Genomic DNA, 19,742 nt, shown 5'->3' with positions numbered 1-19,742 from the left:
TAGAGACTCACTGAACTCTATATAGGGACTCACTGAACACTATAGGGACTCACTGAACTCTATAGAGACTCACTGAACTCTATAGAGACTCACTGAACTCTATAGGGACTCACTGAACTCTATAGGGACTCACTGAACTCTATAGGGACTCACTGAACTCTATAGGGACTCACTGAACTCTATAGGGACTCACTGAACTCTATAGGGACTCACTGAACTCTATAGGGACTCACTGAACTCTATAGGGACTCACTGAACTCTATAGGGACTCACTGAACTCTATAGGGACTCACTGAACTCTATAGGGACTCACTGAACTCTATAGGGACTCACTGAACTCTATAGGGACTCACTGAACTCTATAGGGACTCACTGAACTCTATAGGGACTCTACCACTCCAGTGGAATGTGGTTGGAATCCACTACAACAAGACAAAGCACTACAAGCTATCCATAGTCACTGAACAGGTGTAGCCATTATGGTATTGTTATTTCTACGTAACATTAGATAAAATAAACATCTTATACATTAACAGCTTGGTGAACATGAAATAGTAAGGGAGTTTTTCCAAACATGAACTTTGGTATTAAAATTTACAATGGGCCAACAATGCTGTATACTTGGGCACCAATCTGGGTTCCAGTATGTGTCACTGTATCGTCCTGAGAGGTCCACATATAAAATGTATCAATACCATAGTAGGCAACAGTTTATAGGATATAACAAAGTGATAAATACGAACAAAGGGCTATAACTCTGTATACAATTGGGCTAGACACTCGATTTCAGTTCGAGGCACTCTGTCATCTTAACAGGTACTATTATACAAAATTTGGCAATTGTAGGTGACAGAGGTATGTGCAGGATAAAGTGATGAACTGACAGATAAACAGGGTGTTACCGGTTTGGAAATAATAGAACACACAACAGTACCGACGCACATCTTACCTGTAACGTGGGGAAGAGCCACACTCCTGGGCTTCAGTGGCGTTTTCCGTCTCCGTATGCCCTTTTTGATGGTGTTTATCTTGATCTTGTTGGTGGCGTTCACTCTCCTAATCTTCATGACACCTGTCGTTTGTTTACTTGCTTTTTCTTCACGCACAGGTGAAATGTCAGTGGACTCTGACTTCTCTGTCAGAACCTTAGCTGGCGAATGGAGGCCACGGAACACAATTTTCTTCTTTGGCGAGATTTCGTTATTGGTTTTCACAAGTTTGCGCATTAGTGCCTTCGCAAGTGCCCCCTGGATCACCCCGTTTTTCTCCATGGTAACCAGCATCTTTTTGCTCAAACTTGAAGTTCCTGCTACCCGTTTTTTGTGGATAATGTTAGGTTTTACCATAGGCCTTCTCACTTTCCCATCAGTATTTTTCACGTATGAATGAAGGTTACTGACGGCAGTCAACTCCTTTTTCGACAGCATTTTGCTGATTTCCTGCTCTTGTTGATAGATGACACTGTCGCTAACTGGAGACACTGCACCGGTGGACATGATGCTGGAGGTGGACCCCACAGTGGAGGTCGTCACCGCAGAATAAATGGGTGTACCCAGACTAGACGCTGGCGGCGCTTTAAGTATCGACTGTAACACACGGCTGTCATTACATCTTGAACCCATTGACAGTGGACTAGGCGTGGACGACTGACCGGCCATGGTCAATGTGTTGGTGCCGATGGACATCTTGTGTGTCGACACTGTGATGCTGTAGGTTCCTGCTTGCAGGTTGGTGGAGCCGAGACGCGACAACAATTTGTCACGGTTGTTAAGCACAGATGGATCTGTCGTCACAGCAACCGGTTTACCGTCCACAAATATACGGACTAAGGTGTTCGTGTTCCTCTTAACGACCTCCTCACCTGTAACACCTGTAACACCTGTAAGCTGTGTACTCCCAGAATTCCCTGTGCTTCCAGGCATCAACTCAGACAGTTGATTGGTGTTTGAGGCCATTTGAGAGGTACTAAACGTCTGTGATGCAATGGGTATGTTTTGAGGAATCATAACAGTACCCGGCAAACTGGAGACCCCTTCCTGGGGCCTCAAGCCTGAAACTTGTGGAATGTTATAGGCTCCCATTGGAGGTCCCATAAGGACTGCCCTTTGACCCATTGGGGTCGGTGTTGTCGTCACACTAAGTACTGACTGTGGTGAAGCTGCGATGTTAAATGGAGGCAAGGGCTGCTGGGATAGGTTCACTGAACTCGGTCCGATGTTAAAGGGAGGTAACTGTGAAGACTGAAAGTTTTGGAGTTGCTGAATGCCGGACATTTCCCCAATGTACTGCGGGCTCGCTGAGGACTGCAACAGTCGAGTCACAGATGACTGAGTATTCACCTGCATCCGGGGTGCAAGCTGCGGCAGGTGACTCATCGAATGTGTGGCCATCGGTAGTTGTGGAGACAGTTGTGGTAGTGATTGTGGTGGTGACAGTTGATAAGGAAGGTTACTAGGCACCTGAAGGACAGTCCCTCCGAGACTGTTGTGCGTGGGCGTCATCACCTGGAAGCCGGTGGTCATTGCCGCAGGCGAGAGCAGACGGGGATCACTGACGCTGGGGGACACCATGTGATAAGATGGCCCAGACATGGCCTCCTGGGCCAGAGGCCGAGTCGTGACCACCATGTTAGACTGTTGTGGCTGTTCCACCCCAGACTCTTTGTTGCGCTGACTTACATGTGACTTTATGTATTTCTGAATTGCCTCGCGTGTGCTGAGGTTACTAGGCAACGTGAATTTTGGGATTGGTGTGATATTGTCTAAAACATTTTGTGTCTCCACTGTTGGTTGTGTAATCGACTTAACAGCATCCGATGCAGATTTGACCTTGATGAGATTCTGTATCATTTTGACTGCCTCAAACCTCAGTAAAGGGTCACGTAGCTGCTCCAGTATGTTGGGGGGCAGCACGGGAAGTATACTCCTGATGTCATCCTTCAGCGTGTCTGCACTCTTGGGGCGTTGGATCTTCACGACTTGGTAACCAGGCGTAGCGGCTTGAGCCCCAGCGATCTTTTGCTGCAGAAGGTTACGGATCGACACAGGGGTCGTAGGGTGTACCATGTTGTCGCCTATACCAGCTGTACTGGAGCTGTGAGGTTGCTGTATCTTAATACGGATGATTGGTTCAGAGCTAGGGTTACACCTACGCTGAGGAGAAAGTTCTTGTTGGAAGTCCTGCTCGTCTTCTTCCTCCTCCTCCTCCGTCTGGACACCAAACGTTGAGGTCATTTTAACACGGCTCTGAGAATTAGACCCTGTGGTCGCAGACGTTGAACAACTCGAGGATGGACCAGAGATTTCTTGCATGCCTTTGCTAACTCCAGCCCCAACCATTGTTATACTTGTGTGTTTACTGTGACTCTCTGCCTGTTGAACTGTAGCAGTTGTGTTAACCAGATTGGATTGTGACAAAACTTCACGCTGTTTTTTGTTATCTTTTTCAGGTGAACATACTGTCGTGGCGATGTCATTTGGTTCACTTTCACTGACTGCAGCATCTTTTCTCTCCGTGCATGACGAAGAAGATTGTCCATCCTTTCTGACATGTTGTACATGTTCTGTTGTCTGTGCCCCCTGTTCTTTCATTTGTTCCTCCTCCTCCTCATTTTCACTGTCAATCACGATTGCTGACAACGCACTGCTGCCTACCTTATGATAATCGCTGTCTCTTACAATGTGGTTACCTTCCTCCCTCTGTGATGTCCTACAAGACACGTTATCATTCTGTTTGCTTGTTGACTCGGAAAGAGAGTTATTTCCCTTGGACTCCACATGCTCTTCCTCTGAATCCTTTCGGACAACAATGTGCTGCTTTCTCCGAGTATTACTTCCTGTCCCAGAGACTTTCTCTCCCACTTGATCACCGTCCTCTTCATTACCTAATGCGTTGTCCGTGTCTGCTCCAAAGTTGTCCTCAAATTTCTGCAATGCTAGTGAGGCTGATCGCCGCGAGGGTCTACCACTCTCCGTATACAGTCCATCCCTGACCTTCAAGTCAGATTTGCGACCTTTGACCTCTGGACTTTCTTTGTTCATTTCTGCTGCTGTCATTGCAGATTTACTCCTTTGATGAAGTTTGTTGTTCTCGTCTCTTTTGATGGGTTCCCTCCCTTGAATTTTCTTGTTTTTGAAGGGTCTTCCTCTCTTCCTTTTAACACCAGGTGAAGTGAAAGAATCTGATGTATTTCCAGTCACCTCTGGAGAAGTGAAAGATTTTCCTACGTTAACTATTCCCTCTGGAGATGTTACAGATACTGATACATTTCCTTCAACTGGGGCAAATATTTCAAAGACTGATGGAAGTTCCTCTGATGCTTTTTCATCATTTTCAATCTTCTTTGGAGACCTCAATATTTTTGCAGGTCGTCCACGCCGCCGGATAGGAGAGACATTTCCACTGTGCATGTTAACTTCCTGTTGCTCAGCTTTTTCGACTGGCACTCCATCTTCTGTACTGTGTCTTTCTGTATGTCTAGTTTGGATAGATTCTTCTGTACTTTCCATTTTAACAGATAAAGGATTTGTTTTTGGCGGCCTACCTCTACCCCCCGGCGACCCGACCAAGCCTGTTATGGTACTGGGCCTGCCTCGCCCCCTTGGCGACCCGACCAAGCCTGTTATGGGACTGGGCCTGCCTCGCCCCCTTGGCACTCCCATTAGTCCTCTGGAAGGACTACGAAGAGGAGGGCTTTTCAACCCTCCACCTGACAGCCTTTCTCTCTTTCTAGGTACAATTTCTTCCTCTGAATGATCTTCTTTCGGCGAAAATGTCAAGGATGGACGTCCCCGCTTTCTGACAATGTCTATTTTTGTGGGGGTCAGTGTTTTAAGTGGTGACCTCTCACCTGTAGCCTTCCCAACATCTTCTTTATCAGGTTGTGTCTTGGAACTCTTCAGGGATGGTCTTCCTCGTTTTCTGATGCCCTCCGTTCCTTCCCTCTCTGAACTAGTCCCCTGTGCAACAGGCGTGACAATATCATTCCCTTCCCTGTTAATGGGACTTTTTCCACGGTCGGGTGACTTCAATTTTGGAGGTCTACCCCGTTTTCCTTTACTTGCACCAGTCTCCGGAGTGTTTGTTGCTCCGTCCTGTGAATGTCCAGTTACTGAGTCTGTATTATTTTTCTGTGAATGATCTTTCTCTTTATCAGACATTACGATATTTGGCGACATCTTTGGTCTTCCTCGTCCACGTTTGACAGGAGGCGTGCCATCATCCGTTATTGGGCTACTGATGTGATTTGAGGATGTACAATCTTTGGAATCGTCGTAAAGAGATCGTTTTGGCCTTCCTCGTTTCTTGTTGGGAGATGCCTCCCTGTTTTGTAATACCTCTAGTGCTCTCATTTCCCCAGCCATTGCTTTTCTGGCCTCCATGGTGTGCTCCCGGACGGAATATCGCCTCCTTCCATCCTTCGCTTCCTCATCCTTTTCTTCTTCCTCCTCTTCCTCCTCGTCATCACTTGTACTGACCTCGAAGTCACAGAATTTCACATGAGTTTTGAAACTTTCCCGCGTGCGATACAGACGCCTACATGTAGGACATTTAAACGGTCCCTTGGCTCCAGGAATGCTCTTCGACAGACTCTCTGCCTTTATTTTCTGGGCTATTTCCATATGAATGGGCAGCTTTTGATCACTCCACCAGTCAATTTCAGCCTTGACCGGACTCTCATCTGAGTGTCCTGAATTTGACCGACGGTGACGGAGGGGATATTTCTTGAGTGGGGAGGACTTGTTGCTGAAGTCTGGACTGGAAATTTCCTCGTTTCCTGTGGGAGTCCTAGCCAGTCCGAGGCCTTTAAGAATCTCTGTCTTTTCCTTCTCTAGTCTCTTCTCTTCCTCGGTATTGACTTTGACTGGTGTTTTATTTACTGGTGACTTATCCATGTTCTCAGCAATGACTGGCGAGGGTTGAACTGGTTTTACCGGTGACTGGTCGTCAGTGATACAAGGTTTATCATCCTCCTTCACTATATCGGTTACCATTTCGGCTGCTCGTTCCTCCGAATTATCACCCCCCTGCGCTGCTTCAAGTGATTCAGACAGGGACTGAAGTTTGCGAGCTCCAGATATCTGACCCTCACCTTGATCCTTGACGGAGTGATCTCCCATGTCTCCTCGAGGATCGCGGTCATCAGCGGGGATTTCATCTACGTTTTTACAATTTACTCCTTCTTTGTCCCCACGATTAACATCATCAACGGAAACAGTATCCTGTGGACCCATAGATTGAGAAACATCGGTTTGGATTGGTTGAAACTTTTCAGGATTTTCGCTGACTAATTCCTTTACTACCATATTCCAGAGGTCGGTCGTTGGACTAGTTCTTCTGTCCGAGTCCGGAGTCGGACTAGTTCTTCTGTCCGAGTCCGGAGTCGCTAAATCTGAGGGACTGTCACTGTCGCCAGCGACCATAACACGATGACCAATTAGCTCATTCCTTGTATTATATATTGGTTCCACAATCTCTGCACTCTGAGTATGATCCGATAACGGAATTCTCTGTGTAAGATCTTTTTCCGTGGTCTTGTCCACCTGATCAACTGGTGAGGGAGCCAACTCTCTTATTGTATCAGATTCTACAGCACCCTGTTGTTCATCGTCATCAGAAACAGATTTTGTTAAAATGTTCAAGTGAATGGTATTAGATATCATTTCGTGTTCAGAATTCTCATGATCTGTACCGGATATTTTATCTTCGACGACCTTGGGAGTTGCCCTTGAAGTATCGGCCCCGTCCTGATCATCTGTCTCCACGCGAACTCCAGTCTCTGACCTACTTTTGGCATCTTTTGGAACGTCTTTATTACTTTTACCATATTTCAATTTCCGCGTTGGTGATTTCTTATGGGATATTTTCTTCTTTAACGGTTTCTCTTCAATCGGACGAAGGAAATGTAATGGTTCTGTTCGTACAACTATTTGTGAATCAGGTTCCTTCCCGATTATTTGAGAGTTGTTTCTCCTGGACAAATCTGTCTTTCTAATTTCTTCTCTCCGGGTTATGCGATCACATTCATCTGACTTGGTCGCTGGTTCATTTGTCATCTTATTTGAATCGTCATCCAAGTCATCGCCTGTCAAGTCTATTGCTGTTATTTCTATATTGTTACCCCTCTTTACAGATTCATCTTTCCCTGACAGCATGTGATCACGATTCCAACCTTCACTGTCAGCTGCATTTTGATTGGTCAACATTGTTTCTTCATTGTTAGCTGTGTGCCGATTGGTCAACATTGTTTCTTCATTGTTAGCTGTGTGCTGATTGGTCAACATTGTTTCTTCACTGTCAGATGCGTGCTGATTGGTCAACATGGTTTCCTCAGCTATGGCATGGGAAATTCCTGGGAGACTTTCTCTCACAACATCTGGGACCTGTCCAGTTGTGTCCACTAAACTCTCCTCCTTGGTCAGTCTCTGGTCCAGAGCTGATGGACATCGGTCATTAAAACTTACATTGTCCTCATCTGTAGAAAGAAACAATAGCCCAGTATAAACAACACATGTTATGAAGTGTACTTCCTTACAATTTTAGCTTTGCTGGAAAAAAATCATTTTACATACCAATACTTTTTTCTTATTGCAATCTGATAAAATATTTCATGTACATAGATATTTATTCTGTTTTTTTCCCCTAGATTTTTTTTTTAAAGTGGACAATTACATCAGTATCTTCAATCCAGTTGTCTAACGATCAAGTAAGTGTTTTGGAGGACAAATTGCAATTTTTCGTACCAAATTTCTTTTTTTTCTACTTTTAACTTTAGCAAGTTATAAGTGTTCCATATGAAACATCAAGGTGAGATAACTCTGTTCCAATGTTGTCAATTTTGACCTCGTCATTATCTAGAAAACCACATTTTTACCAAATTCTCAGAGGGATAAAAAAGAGCTGTTCACTATGTAGGTATGGGGATATGTAAGATTAACTTTTGGGTCGACTCTGGGTCAGAACCAATTCATCCTCCCTATACCAACTTGTCTACTATGAGTGACCTGCTGCCTTACAATCTAGCAACATTTGCTGGAAGTGATCAACAAGGTAGCTAGATTGTCATCACTCCACTCTTTAACATGTCTTCCAAATACATTTTTTGCTTCAATTTAAAACTGTTTCTTTAAAGCAAGATTTATAAAACTTCTTAAATTTCTAAATGTACAAATACCTGTATGCATCTGATCCTGTGTCTCCATTGGTCCCACACTCTGCACCTTCGGTAACCTTTCATTTGACATGGATTCTGCCAAGATTTCATTTGATATTGATTCATCAATACGTTCTTTTGATACAGAGTCAGTCAAACCTTTCTTTGATACTGATTCAGACAAGTTTTCAACAGGAACAAGTTCGTTCAAGCTTTTGTTAGACACCGACTCATTCAAGCACTTCTCTGAAACAGATTCAGTCGAGTCCTCATTGCACACAGATCCAGACAAACGTTTGTCTGTGCTTGATTCCACAGTACAGTTGTCTAGAAGCATTCCGGAGCTGCTGCACAAGTACAGACCATCAGATCTCTTTACACCTAACTCTTGTTCTGGTCCCAAATTGTTTTTCTCCTCTGACTCTGGTTTTGATTTAGTTATGTCTATAAGTATCACGTCATTTATATCAACATTGCTTGCAGCTTCTAATTCGTCAGTTGAGTCATCGGTAGAATCAAAGATGGTTGTCCCATGTTGACCCCCAGTTTTATTTCCAGCAGAGGTTTGTATTTGAGTATCTGTCTCTGTGGTACTGTTTGTTTCCGTAGCCTCACTAATCCTGTCTTCCTGAGTTATCTCCCTTGAATCACCAAAATGGTCCATAGTATTTTCCTGTATCTCAACTGAATTTTTCAAAGCTGTCTCTTCTTGAGGCTTCTCAACTGTAACCCTTACCTCACCCGAATAATCTGTAGTTATCTCCCCTGGAGAGACTGTTTTCGTTTTGTCAGCAGAATATTCCATAGACGTCTCCCTTGTATCACAACAATCGTCAGTGGTTATCGGTCCCAAAGGATCGTCAATGGTTTCCGTTTCCTCTTTATTTGAATCCTTTAACTGTTGACTTTCACTTGTATCACCTTGTTTCACAACATTGTATTCTCCCGAGTTTTCCTCCAACTGATCCTCTGTTTGATTGCAAGTTTCCTCTGCGTCTTGTAGTTCCAGATTTTCCACTCCTTCTTGTTGCTGAAGAGCTGCCTGCGCAATAGCAATGACCTCCTCCTCAGTGAGTTCTCCGCAGTCCTCAGGTAACACAATCACGGTCTCTCGAATGTTTTCTGCATTCAAATTTCCCTCCTCGGCAATTGGTTCGAGGCTGGAGTCAGTTGTCATTCCTGATTGGTCCATGGACTCTTCAGCAGACACAGTAGAAAATGTGGCATTTCCATCTGTGTCCGGATCTTTGGTCTGAGAGGTTTCCATATCGTTGACGGGCTCACTGTTGCTCTCTGGCAGGGTAACAGAAGAACCAGCTAGATATTCTCTTTCAGTTGAGTTTGACCTTGACCTTGAAAAAGGCAAGGGAGAGGTCACAAATCGTTCCACAGATTTCGACCTCTCACGAGACAGAGGAGAGGGCACGAACCTTTCAACTGAGTTTGACCTTGATGACAGCATCCTTTCAACGGAATTTGACCTTGACCTCCCACGCACAGCAGAAGACGGAGTATTCTTTTCACCATCTTTACGATTAATATTACGATTACGCGCAGCTGCTTGATTCAGACGGTCAGCAATTTTTGTCAAGAAACCACTGAATTTGTTCTCGGTAACACTAGGTGGAGCTTGTATTAATGCTGGTTTCTCAGGAACAGGTACACTATCTCTCTTATACAGCTCTGGGTCCTTGATGTTCAGCAGTTTGAGGGTTTTTGGAGATAACACTGTCAAGTCCACTTTTGAGGATTTCTTTTTCACGAGGGGCCAAGAACTACTGAGCTTGTCTGTCTGAGAATCGGACTCTGCAGCGAAAGAAGAATTACCATTATAACTAGAACTGAGACCTTGACCTTGAAAGCTTGCGGACTGGTAAGTAACTAAACCGTCCATTTCGTACGAGTCACCCGACAGATCAATAACGTCCGATTTTAAACTGTTGTTATTATTGTTGCTATGTGATTCGGTGTCAGGGAAGAGATTCACTCCTGGGATGTCAAGTGTCGACAAGGGAACGTAATCTGGATGACTTGTGTCGTGTATAATTGTCATGTCCTTCAGAACGACCTTCATGGATTTTGGACTGTCCGGCTTGACTTCCACGATGCGGCAGTTATAAACACAGCGACGGCGTGCGTCCTTCGTGCTCCAGAACACTCGCGAAGAACTGCAAGAGAAAATCACAAATGAATTTTTGAAAGGAATTCTAAGCTGAACCAAGCTTTTCAAAATTGTTATTTTAAATCATTTTTCTCATTATTTTCAAAATCCTAATTTCCATATAATTCCACATAAACAAACTTTCAAAATACAAAATGTCACTCTTCAGCGTGAACACCTCGTGTGAGGACCCAGTTTGTAAAGTGACTGATCCCAAAACAACTGACAATTTCTAAATTGATATTTATAAGGACCTGACAGCCCAATAGTCTGAGACTAGTGAAGTCACCAGCTGTAAGTATAAGTAGATAAGTCACCAGCTGTACGTATAAGTAGATAAGTCACCAGCTGTAAGTATAATTAGATAAGTCACCAGCTGTAAGTATAAGTAGTACTCAAAATTTGATATTGCTTATCTTATTACATAATAAACTGTAAAACTGTGCCTTTGTTTTGAACAGGGTACAATACTGAATATTTTTTTGGAGGTCACGATACACCTACAGATAAGTCACCAGCTGTAAGTATAAGTAGATAAGTTACCAGCTGTAAGTATAAGTAGATAAGTCACCAGTTGTAAGTATAAGTAGATAAGTCACCAGCTGTAAGCCTCGTGTGAGGACCCAGTTTGTAAAGTGACTGATCCCAAAACAACTGCCAATTTCTAAATCAATATTTATAAGGACCTGACAGCCCAATAGTCTGAGACTAGTGAAGTCACCAGCTGTGAGTATAAGTAGATAAGTCACCAGCTGTAAGTATAAGTACATAAGTCACCAGCTGTAAGTATAAGTAGATAAGTTACCAGCTGTAAGTATAAGTAGATAAGTCACCAGTTGTAAGTATAAGTAGATAAGTCACCAGCTGTAAGGATAAGTAGATAAGTCACCAGCTGTAAGTATAATTAGATAAGTCACCAGCTGTAAGTATAAGTAGATAAGACACCAGCTGTAAGTATAAGTAGATAAGTCACAAGCTGTAAGTATAAGTAGATAAGTCACCAGTTGTAAGTATAAGTAGATAAGTCACAAGCTGTAAGTATAAGTAGATAAGTCACCAGTTGTAAGTATAAGTAGATAAGTCACAAGCTGTAAGTATAAGTAGATAAGTCACCAGCTTTAAGTATAAGTAGATAAGTCACCAGCTGTAAGTATCAGTAGATAAGTCACCAGCTGTAAGTATAAGTACATAAGTCACCAGCTGTAAGTATAAGTAGATAAGTCAACAGCTGTAAGTATAAGTAGATCAGTCACCAGCTGTAAGTATAAGTAGATAAGTTACCAGCTGTAAGTATAAGTAGATAAGTCACCAGTTGTAAGTATAAGTAGATAAGTCACCAGCTGTACGTATAAGTAGATAAGTCACCAGCTGTAAGTATCAGTAGATAAGTCACCAGCTGTAAGTATAAGTACATAAGTCACCAGCTGTAAGTATAAGTAGATAAGACACCAGCTGTAAGTATAAGTAGATAAGTCACCAGTTGTAAGTATAAGTAGATAAGTCACAAGCTGTAAGTATAAGTAGATAAGTCACCAGTTGTAAGTATAAGTAGATAAGTCACAAGCTGTAAGTATAAGTAGATAAGTCACCAGCTTTAAGTATAAGTAGATAAGTCACCAGCTGTAAGCATAAGTAGATAAGTCACCAGCTGTAAGTATAATTAGATAAGTCACCAGCTGTAAGTATAAGTAGTACTCAAAATTTGATATTGCTTATCTTAGTACATAATAAACTGTTAAACTGTGCCTTTGTTTTGAACAGGGGACAATACTGAATATTTTTTTGGAGGCCACGATACACCTACAATATTTTTTGGGAGGTCACGATACACCTACGATATTTTTTGGGAGGTCACAATACACCTACAATATTTTTTGGGAGGTCACGATACACCTACGATATTTTTTGGGAGGTCACAATACACCTACGATGTATAAGTAGATAAGTCACCAGCTGTAAGTATAATTAGATAAGTCACCAGCTGTAAGTATAAGTAGTACTCAAAATTTGATATTGCTTATCTTATTACATAATATACCCTGTTAAACTGTCCCTGTTAAACTGTGCCTTTGTTTTGAACAGGGTACAATACTGAATATTTTTTTGGAGGTCACGATACACCTACAGATAAGTCACCAGCTGTAAGTATAAGTAGATAAGTCACCAGCTGTAAGTATAAGTAGTACTCAAAATTTGATATTGCTTATCTTATTACATAATAAACTGTTAAACTGTGCCTTTGTTTTGAACAGGGTACAATACTGAATATTTTTTTGGAGGTCACGATACACCTACAATATTTTTTGGGAGGTCACGATACACCTACGATATTTTTTGGGAGGTCACAATACACCTACGATATTTTTTGGGAGGTCACGATACCCCTACAATATTTTTTGGGAGGTCACAATACCCCTACGATATTTTTTGGGAGGTCACGATACACCTACGATATTTTTTGGGAGGTCACCATACACCTACAATATTTTTTGGGAGGTCACAATACACCTATGATATTTTTCGGGATTTTGTCGTTTCTGAGTTTAGTCTACTTATACCAGTTCCAACAAGGCGAGTGACAGTGCCAGCTCGGCATGCATTTTGGACCAAGTCTATTTCCAGTTGTAATGTTGCCATTAAAAATTTGCAACATATCTTTTCTCTTTGCTTCTATTCTACCTTTCTATATGTAGTGTGATACTTATCATCATATAAATTGTCATGTTTATGTGTCGTTGAAGCCCTATACACCTATGTTAAAATGTATTATTACAAACGCTGATACATTGAAAATATTCTTGTTAAGAAATTAATTTTCCATTCCATAGTACCATATTACTCAAAAGCCATTTAATAAATTCAAGAGAGAACTGATATAGGGGTAACCTGTTCTTCAATCCTTTTCATATACCATCCTAAATAAATTTTGTTTAAATGAAAAATTATAAACTTGAACACTTTTTAAGACTGCTCCCAACCCTGTAAAACTGTACAGGTCTACGTATCAATGTGCTTACCTGAATTCTGCGGGTGCCAGACAATCTCTGTAGTCTGAGGACAGAATCAGTCTCCCTAGGGACTCCACAGTACACGACCCTGAACAAACAAGATCACTTTATATCACTACGCTGCAGGATACACGGTTCATACAGGAATTTTTACTGTGGAATTCAAGGCTTTTTCAGGGCATTTTCCAGTAAAAATAAGGTCTTAGATCTCTGGCTATTTGCAAATTTTTGAAATACAGAGACCTGGATGTCTGTAAATTCATCATACAAACACTAAACAACACTAAAAACTAACAATGGTCGGTATTCAGAAAATCTAGAAATTAACTCTAATCAAACATTTCATTTCCTTATGTTTTCAGATTTCATTTTTATGAGAAAAACACCACAATACCACCAAAATTAATAGTCAAATTCATAGCTCATTTTGACCCTTTCAAGACAGTTTTGTTTAATTTAGAGACTTTTAGGGCCTTTGTTTCCATTTTAGGGCTTTCAAGGCCGTACATGTACAACCACTGAAAATAAATTATACAGAAGAATAAGTCTATCAACGGACTACATAGCATATGACCTATAAGACAGGTCAGATATCACTACTGTATCCCGGGAAATGTTCGCCCTTTGATGGTAAAATCGATTTTATTACTATTCTTACCTTCATGTTGTTAACACTGTAACAATGGATTGGCCCTCCTTATAGACTGTAACTGTACTTGCAATAACATACATTTTTGCATTGTGTTTTCAATACATGAAGCAAGTAAGAGAAATTAAGCTTGTATCATCTAATCACAGGCAAAGGGGCGTTCAGACTAAATCATGGCAAAATCTAACCACCATCCCACCACTCTCATCGCAGTGAAAAGTTGATGAGGATGATTGGGATTTATAGCCACAATCAAACAACAATGACAGATGCACTGAGTCCGTCTCTCAAAGTAATGATTAAAAAAAACAGGAAATACAAATATTTTTTTTTGCATAACTTTATGTGTACAGTCACTTCTTGTGAGTGCCTAGTAGCTGTTCCCTGACAATAGAAAAAGTGCCTAGTTGTTTTATAACGTTAACCGGACTGAGGTAAATACTGACCGATGAGCACATTGATGACCCCGGGGTCGAGCCCCTTGGCCCAGGTCTTCTTGGCCCACTTGACACCCTCCATGTTGACAAGAACTCGTCGGTTCACAGCAAATCGGTCCATGGCAACCAGCTGCAAACAAACGAATCAATTTTCATGAAAAGATTTTAGGTAAATTATCAGGAGCATGATGTTCATCAAACATGTCTAATCTGGCCCCTGAGTATTTTGCCATCCTTTCATATCTGGCCCCTGAGTATTCTGCCATCCTGTCATATCTGGCCCCTGAGTATTCAGCCATCCTGTCATATCTGGCCCCCGAGTATTCAGCCATCCTGTCATATCTGGCCCCTGAGTATTCTGCCATCCTTTCATATCTGGCCCCTGAGTATTCAGCCATCCTGTCATATATGACTGCTGAGTATTCTGCCAACCCGTCATATCTGACTCCTGATTATTCTGCCATCCTGTAATATCTGGCCCCTGATTATTCTGTCATCCTGTCATATCTGACCCCCGAGTATTCAGCCATCCTGTCATATCTGGCCCCTGAGTATTCTGCCATCCTTTCATATCTGGCCCCTGAGTATTCAGCCATCCTGTCATATATGACTGCTGAGTATTCTGCCAACCCGTCATATCTGACTCCTGATTATTCTGCCATCCTGTAATATCTGACCCCTGAGTATTCTGACAACTGTTATATCTGACCCTTAAGTATTCTGCCATCCCGTCTAATTTGACCCCCGAGTATTTTGGCATCCTGTCATATCTGACCCCTGAATATTCTGACATCCTGTTGTCATCCTGTCCAATCTGACCCCTGAGAATGCTCACATCCTGTCTAATTAGTTCCCATAGTATTCTGACATTGTGCCTTATTTGACCCCTTATGATTCTGACATCCTATCTTATCTTTACTGAATATATTGACATCCTGTCAAATTTGACTACTTAGTATTCAGATATTCTGTTTTAATTGACAACACGAGTAATCTTATATGGTTTAATCTGACCCCCAAATATTCTAACTTCCTGTCTTATTCAACCCCTGTAATCTCAGGTCTAATCCAACATATTGTTGTAATTACTGATGAAAGACAGGCCTAGACTTACGTCGCCATCGACCTTGTCAAGGTGAAGACTACAGAAGACCTTCTTGTCCTCCTGGAACACACAGTTGCTGTGTCGGGCACACATAAAGTGGTAGTTGGCCGGACATCCCCGCATACAGCAGCCAACCGTCGCACCCGAACGATTACAGCGGTCACACTTCTGTTAACGAAAACGAAAAAGTTTGTTTTTAACAATGCCAATAGAAAATACTGTGGAGTTTTTCACAAGAGGCCCAGAGGGCCTGTATCGCTCACCTGGATATCTAAGCAATCATGGCAAAGAATTCTCCAAATGAGATCCAAGGGAATATGGCAGACACCAAGGCCAATCCTTGTAGCATATCTGTATTAGATTTTTCATGCCCAGCAATTTTATGTATGGTTATGGAGTGGGGATCTCAACTGTTTCAAAGTTGTGACTCAGAAACTAGGTCCCTAGGGTTGTGGCCAGACCCCAGGATCAATTTTAATATCATGACTGCATTTGTCTCTTTTTGCACAGCATTTGTATATATAGTTTTGGGGTGGGGATCTCAACCGTTTCGAAGTTATGAACCAGGGGTACCGGTTAAGTCTCCGAGGGTGGGGCAAACCCCAAGGCCATCCTGGAAGCATATATGCATTCATCTCTTTATACTCAGCAATTGTATATGTGGTTATATGGTGGGGATCGATTGTTTCCAAGCTGTGAGCTTTTTAATATCATTTTGATAATGTCAATAATGCAGACAAATTGAATTCAAAAATATTTTTTCCGGTTAAATGTTTCATTGTTTTTCATTTAAATTTAAAAAAAAAATGAAATTGTTGCCAGTCTCACCAAAAGTTTTCCTCTGGACACGGCCGCATGGACATACTGAAGTGACCCGTCCAGCTCCTCTTCGTAGGCCTCTGCTGACCACAGCGCACAGTTAATGTGGATCCAGTCATCTTGTCCGGAGTAAAGTAGGCGTCCAGCGTCCTACAGTCAATACAGTGTACAAATATAAATCTACCTCCAACTTTCTGTTTATTGTTTTTTAAGTGCGTTTCATTTTCATTGATACTGCATTACAACACCGCCATGAATATCAATGCTGATCAGACTATTTTCATAAAATTAAATTTAGTTCTACACAAACATTATTAGGATTTACGCAACCTGAAAGTACAAAGTAGCACGCCACAAATGTCAAATAGTTGGAATATATCTACCCCACAGATTGTTCATTGCAATTCTATCACAAATCATGATCTGAAATTCTTTAACAACTTTTAACTTGTAATTCTCACAAATCTAAAATTGAAATTCTCCCGAAACTTATACCTTGTTAACGGCCTATTTTCAGTAAGTGTTATCCTGATGACATGAACGCAGTGTCATTTTGGTGATATTTTACCACAAGCCATTCGGATTGATATGTCTCGCCCATGCCAACTGCTTTGACCATCGATGCACATATCAGAGAAACTAACGCAAAAACTTAATGTTGATGGAGATGCTGACAAAGTCAATGGACCATGAAAGGCAGGCCGCATCAAGCATTGGATGCATGGGTTGAGATGTACTACCTAAGATGCATCTATGGTCCAAGTTTGGTTGGTCTAGCATTTATACTTTCATAGAAACTAATTTAAACGCAAAAACTTAATGTTGAAATGGTGACGCTGCCGCCATTGCCGGCGTCTGAAAAGCAACACCTTAGTCTCGCTTCCACTTCAAAAACAGGGATACAAGCCGTGTATTTATTATATTGGAACTTACAGGGTTAGGTTGGTATCCACACTAGGATCTACTTCACCTGTACACTGATAATCCACAAAAACTGCCTCATCATTTACTTATGTTCCAGAACTAAAACAAACTTAAGTCAAAGGCTAAACAATAAATCAACATATGGTGTCAGGGGTAGGCTAGGGACAGGGTGGCACTTTTCTGTAACCTCCCCCATAACCCTTTCACCCCCATGTAGCTTAAGTGACTGTACCATGCATTGATAAGGATGAGTCCATTATGGTCTACAGTGGTGAAAAGGGTTAATCCTGATAATTTGCTACCCATTTTTATGCTTAACTCAGCCGTCACCCCTGAAATTTCATATTAAATGAACTATTCCAACCTTTGAATTGAATGTGTTCAAATGTGTCTTCAGGTGTGAATGAGTTGAAAGGCATACTACATGTACTTACATTTGGATCAGCGTCTCCATAGTGCCAACACAGGATGCACCGTCGCATGTCTTCGCCTGAATCCTCCAGGTCACATGACAATACCTTCTCAGCATCCTCATCCACAGCTAAATATAAAATGGAAAACAATCTCAATATTGTACACGAGAGTGCAGTCCATTATCATTGTAGGCAAATATCTCAGCATTTGTTGTTCTTGATTTCCCCCTTCCTCCCCCTAAAGATGGCGGCTGGCGCATTCACGTTTTTTTTATTTATTACTTTCACGATAAAATCGGCAATGCACACAGTGCCATGAAATGCGCGCGGGCCTGAGAACCAAGTAATCTTTTTTTTTTGGCCTAAATAGATCTCAAAATCAATTTTCCGCCCCAAATAAATACACCACTCTCAATTACCCATGGGAAGAGCCTTGCGTATCGGGGTGCTGTGGAGTTTCTTGAAAGGCGAGGGCTGGGGTGACCTAGGCATGTCTTGACGCTCCAGCCATTGGGCGTACGTATGGTCCTCAGACGGTGGTATCACAGCGTCCGGTAACATCCCACTGAAAAACAATACACAATTATACCTCACCACCTGCTAATGTTTTACGTCTATGGTCCACTATATAAATATTACGGAACGGTTTTAATCAGATTGGAGTCATTAACACAATTTCTTTTTATTAAAATGTGATTTTGAAGAATATCTGAAACTTTACTTTATTTTTGTCATTTGGTGTCCTTATACCTACAACTTAAGTTTTGAATTTCAGTCTTTCTGAAATTACTCTTCATTGAAATTTTGTATTAAAGTTGCCAATAAGCCAATCAAAATTTGAACAAGCGGACACAGACATCCTGATATTAGCATAATTTTACTTACCCAGGTAGATTCTGTTGTAAGTTTTGTATTAGCGTTGTTGATAAGCCAATTGTACTTTGAGTTAGCAAACATACCTGTAGACAGACATACCTGTAGACAGACATACCTGTAGACAGAGACATACCTGTAGACTGACACCCTGATTATACTTACCCAGGTAGATTCTGTTGTAAGTTTTGTATTAGCGTTGTTGATAAGCCAATTGTACTTTGAGTTAGCAGACATACCTGTAGACAGACAAACCTGTAGACAGACATACCTGTAGACTGACATACCTGTAGACAGACATACCTGTAGACAGACTGACATACCTGTAGACTGACATACCTGTAGACAGACAAACCTGTAGACAGACATACCTGTAGACTGACATACCTGTAGACAGACATACTTGTAGACAGACATACCTGTAGACAGACAAACCTGTAGACTGACATACCTGTAGACAGACATACCTGTAGACTGACACCCTGATTATACTTACCCAGGTAGGTTCTGTTGCTCGTTCCAGAGTTTGCAGGTCTTTATATTAAACCAAGGAAAACATCTCTCCATTTGCTGGAAAATCAACAAAACACTCTGGTTTTAAATAGTTTTAAATAATGATTTAAGAAGCTTTTTCAAAATTTCAACAAAAATTATTTAGTTTTAAATGGTTAAGCTTCAATACCTTACCTTACTTATTTTTTTAAGATTTTCAACTTTTTAAGATTTTCAATCTCCAATCCCCGTCGCCAAGTATAAGGTGACAGGATCACGTGTTATCAGGGTACCTTAAGGTTCGTCTAAAGGACCAATTCACAAATGAAAAAGTGTCAATTTTCCCCCCAATTTACCCCTTTAAAATTCCAAATTGGGAAATCCAAGAAATTAAATGCATTTAAATTCCTCCCGATTGACTGAGTTCTCAAAGTGCAGCGTATGTAGGAAGGACAGAATAATCATGTTGTCATAAAGACAGGCTTAAACAAGAGGCCCATGGGCCTTAACGGTCACCTGATATATTTATACAGAGAGTTGATTTTGTTTTTAACATGAACAGAAATATTATTCAAAGTGACAAAAAACAATAAAACCACCTTATTCAATATCTAGCATACAGATTTCAGACTAAAAAGGATTTGAAACTAGCACCTCTGATTCTTAACAAGGAAAATGAAGAAATTTTAGCACACTGACTCCTTTGAGC

At 41.5% G+C, this 19,742-nt stretch overlaps 1 protein-coding gene across 2 annotated transcripts in view; it reads right to left on the bottom strand.

Annotated features, from left to right (window-relative positions):
* The window catches only part of LOC110462400, a 64,741-nt gene that overhangs the window by 11,253 nt on the left and 33,746 nt on the right, over positions 1–19,742 (bottom strand). For both annotated transcript variants that reach the window (XM_021516351.1, XM_021516352.1), the window contains exons 20-28: positions 19,038–19,111; positions 18,088–18,233; positions 17,690–17,796; positions 16,341–16,481; positions 15,522–15,680; positions 14,417–14,537; positions 13,331–13,409; positions 8,174–10,320; positions 950–7,474 (exon numbers count right to left, since the gene is read on the bottom strand). In XM_021516351.1, coding sequence (XP_021372026.1) covers positions 950–7,474; positions 8,174–10,320; positions 13,331–13,409; positions 14,417–14,537; positions 15,522–15,680; positions 16,341–16,481; positions 17,690–17,796; positions 18,088–18,233; positions 19,038–19,111 — 9,499 coding nt within the window. The remainder of the gene's footprint in view (positions 1–949; positions 7,475–8,173; positions 10,321–13,330; positions 13,410–14,416; positions 14,538–15,521; positions 15,681–16,340; positions 16,482–17,689; positions 17,797–18,087; positions 18,234–19,037; positions 19,112–19,742) is intronic.

Source organism: Mizuhopecten yessoensis, unplaced genomic scaffold, assembly GCF_002113885.1.
Source record: "Mizuhopecten yessoensis strain PY_sf001 unplaced genomic scaffold, ASM211388v2 scaffold10781, whole genome shotgun sequence".
Lineage (NCBI taxonomy): Eukaryota > Metazoa > Mollusca > Bivalvia > Pectinida > Pectinidae > Mizuhopecten > Mizuhopecten yessoensis.
Note: the sequence above shows the minus strand (reverse complement) of the source record. Positions and strands in the feature narration are given on the sequence as shown.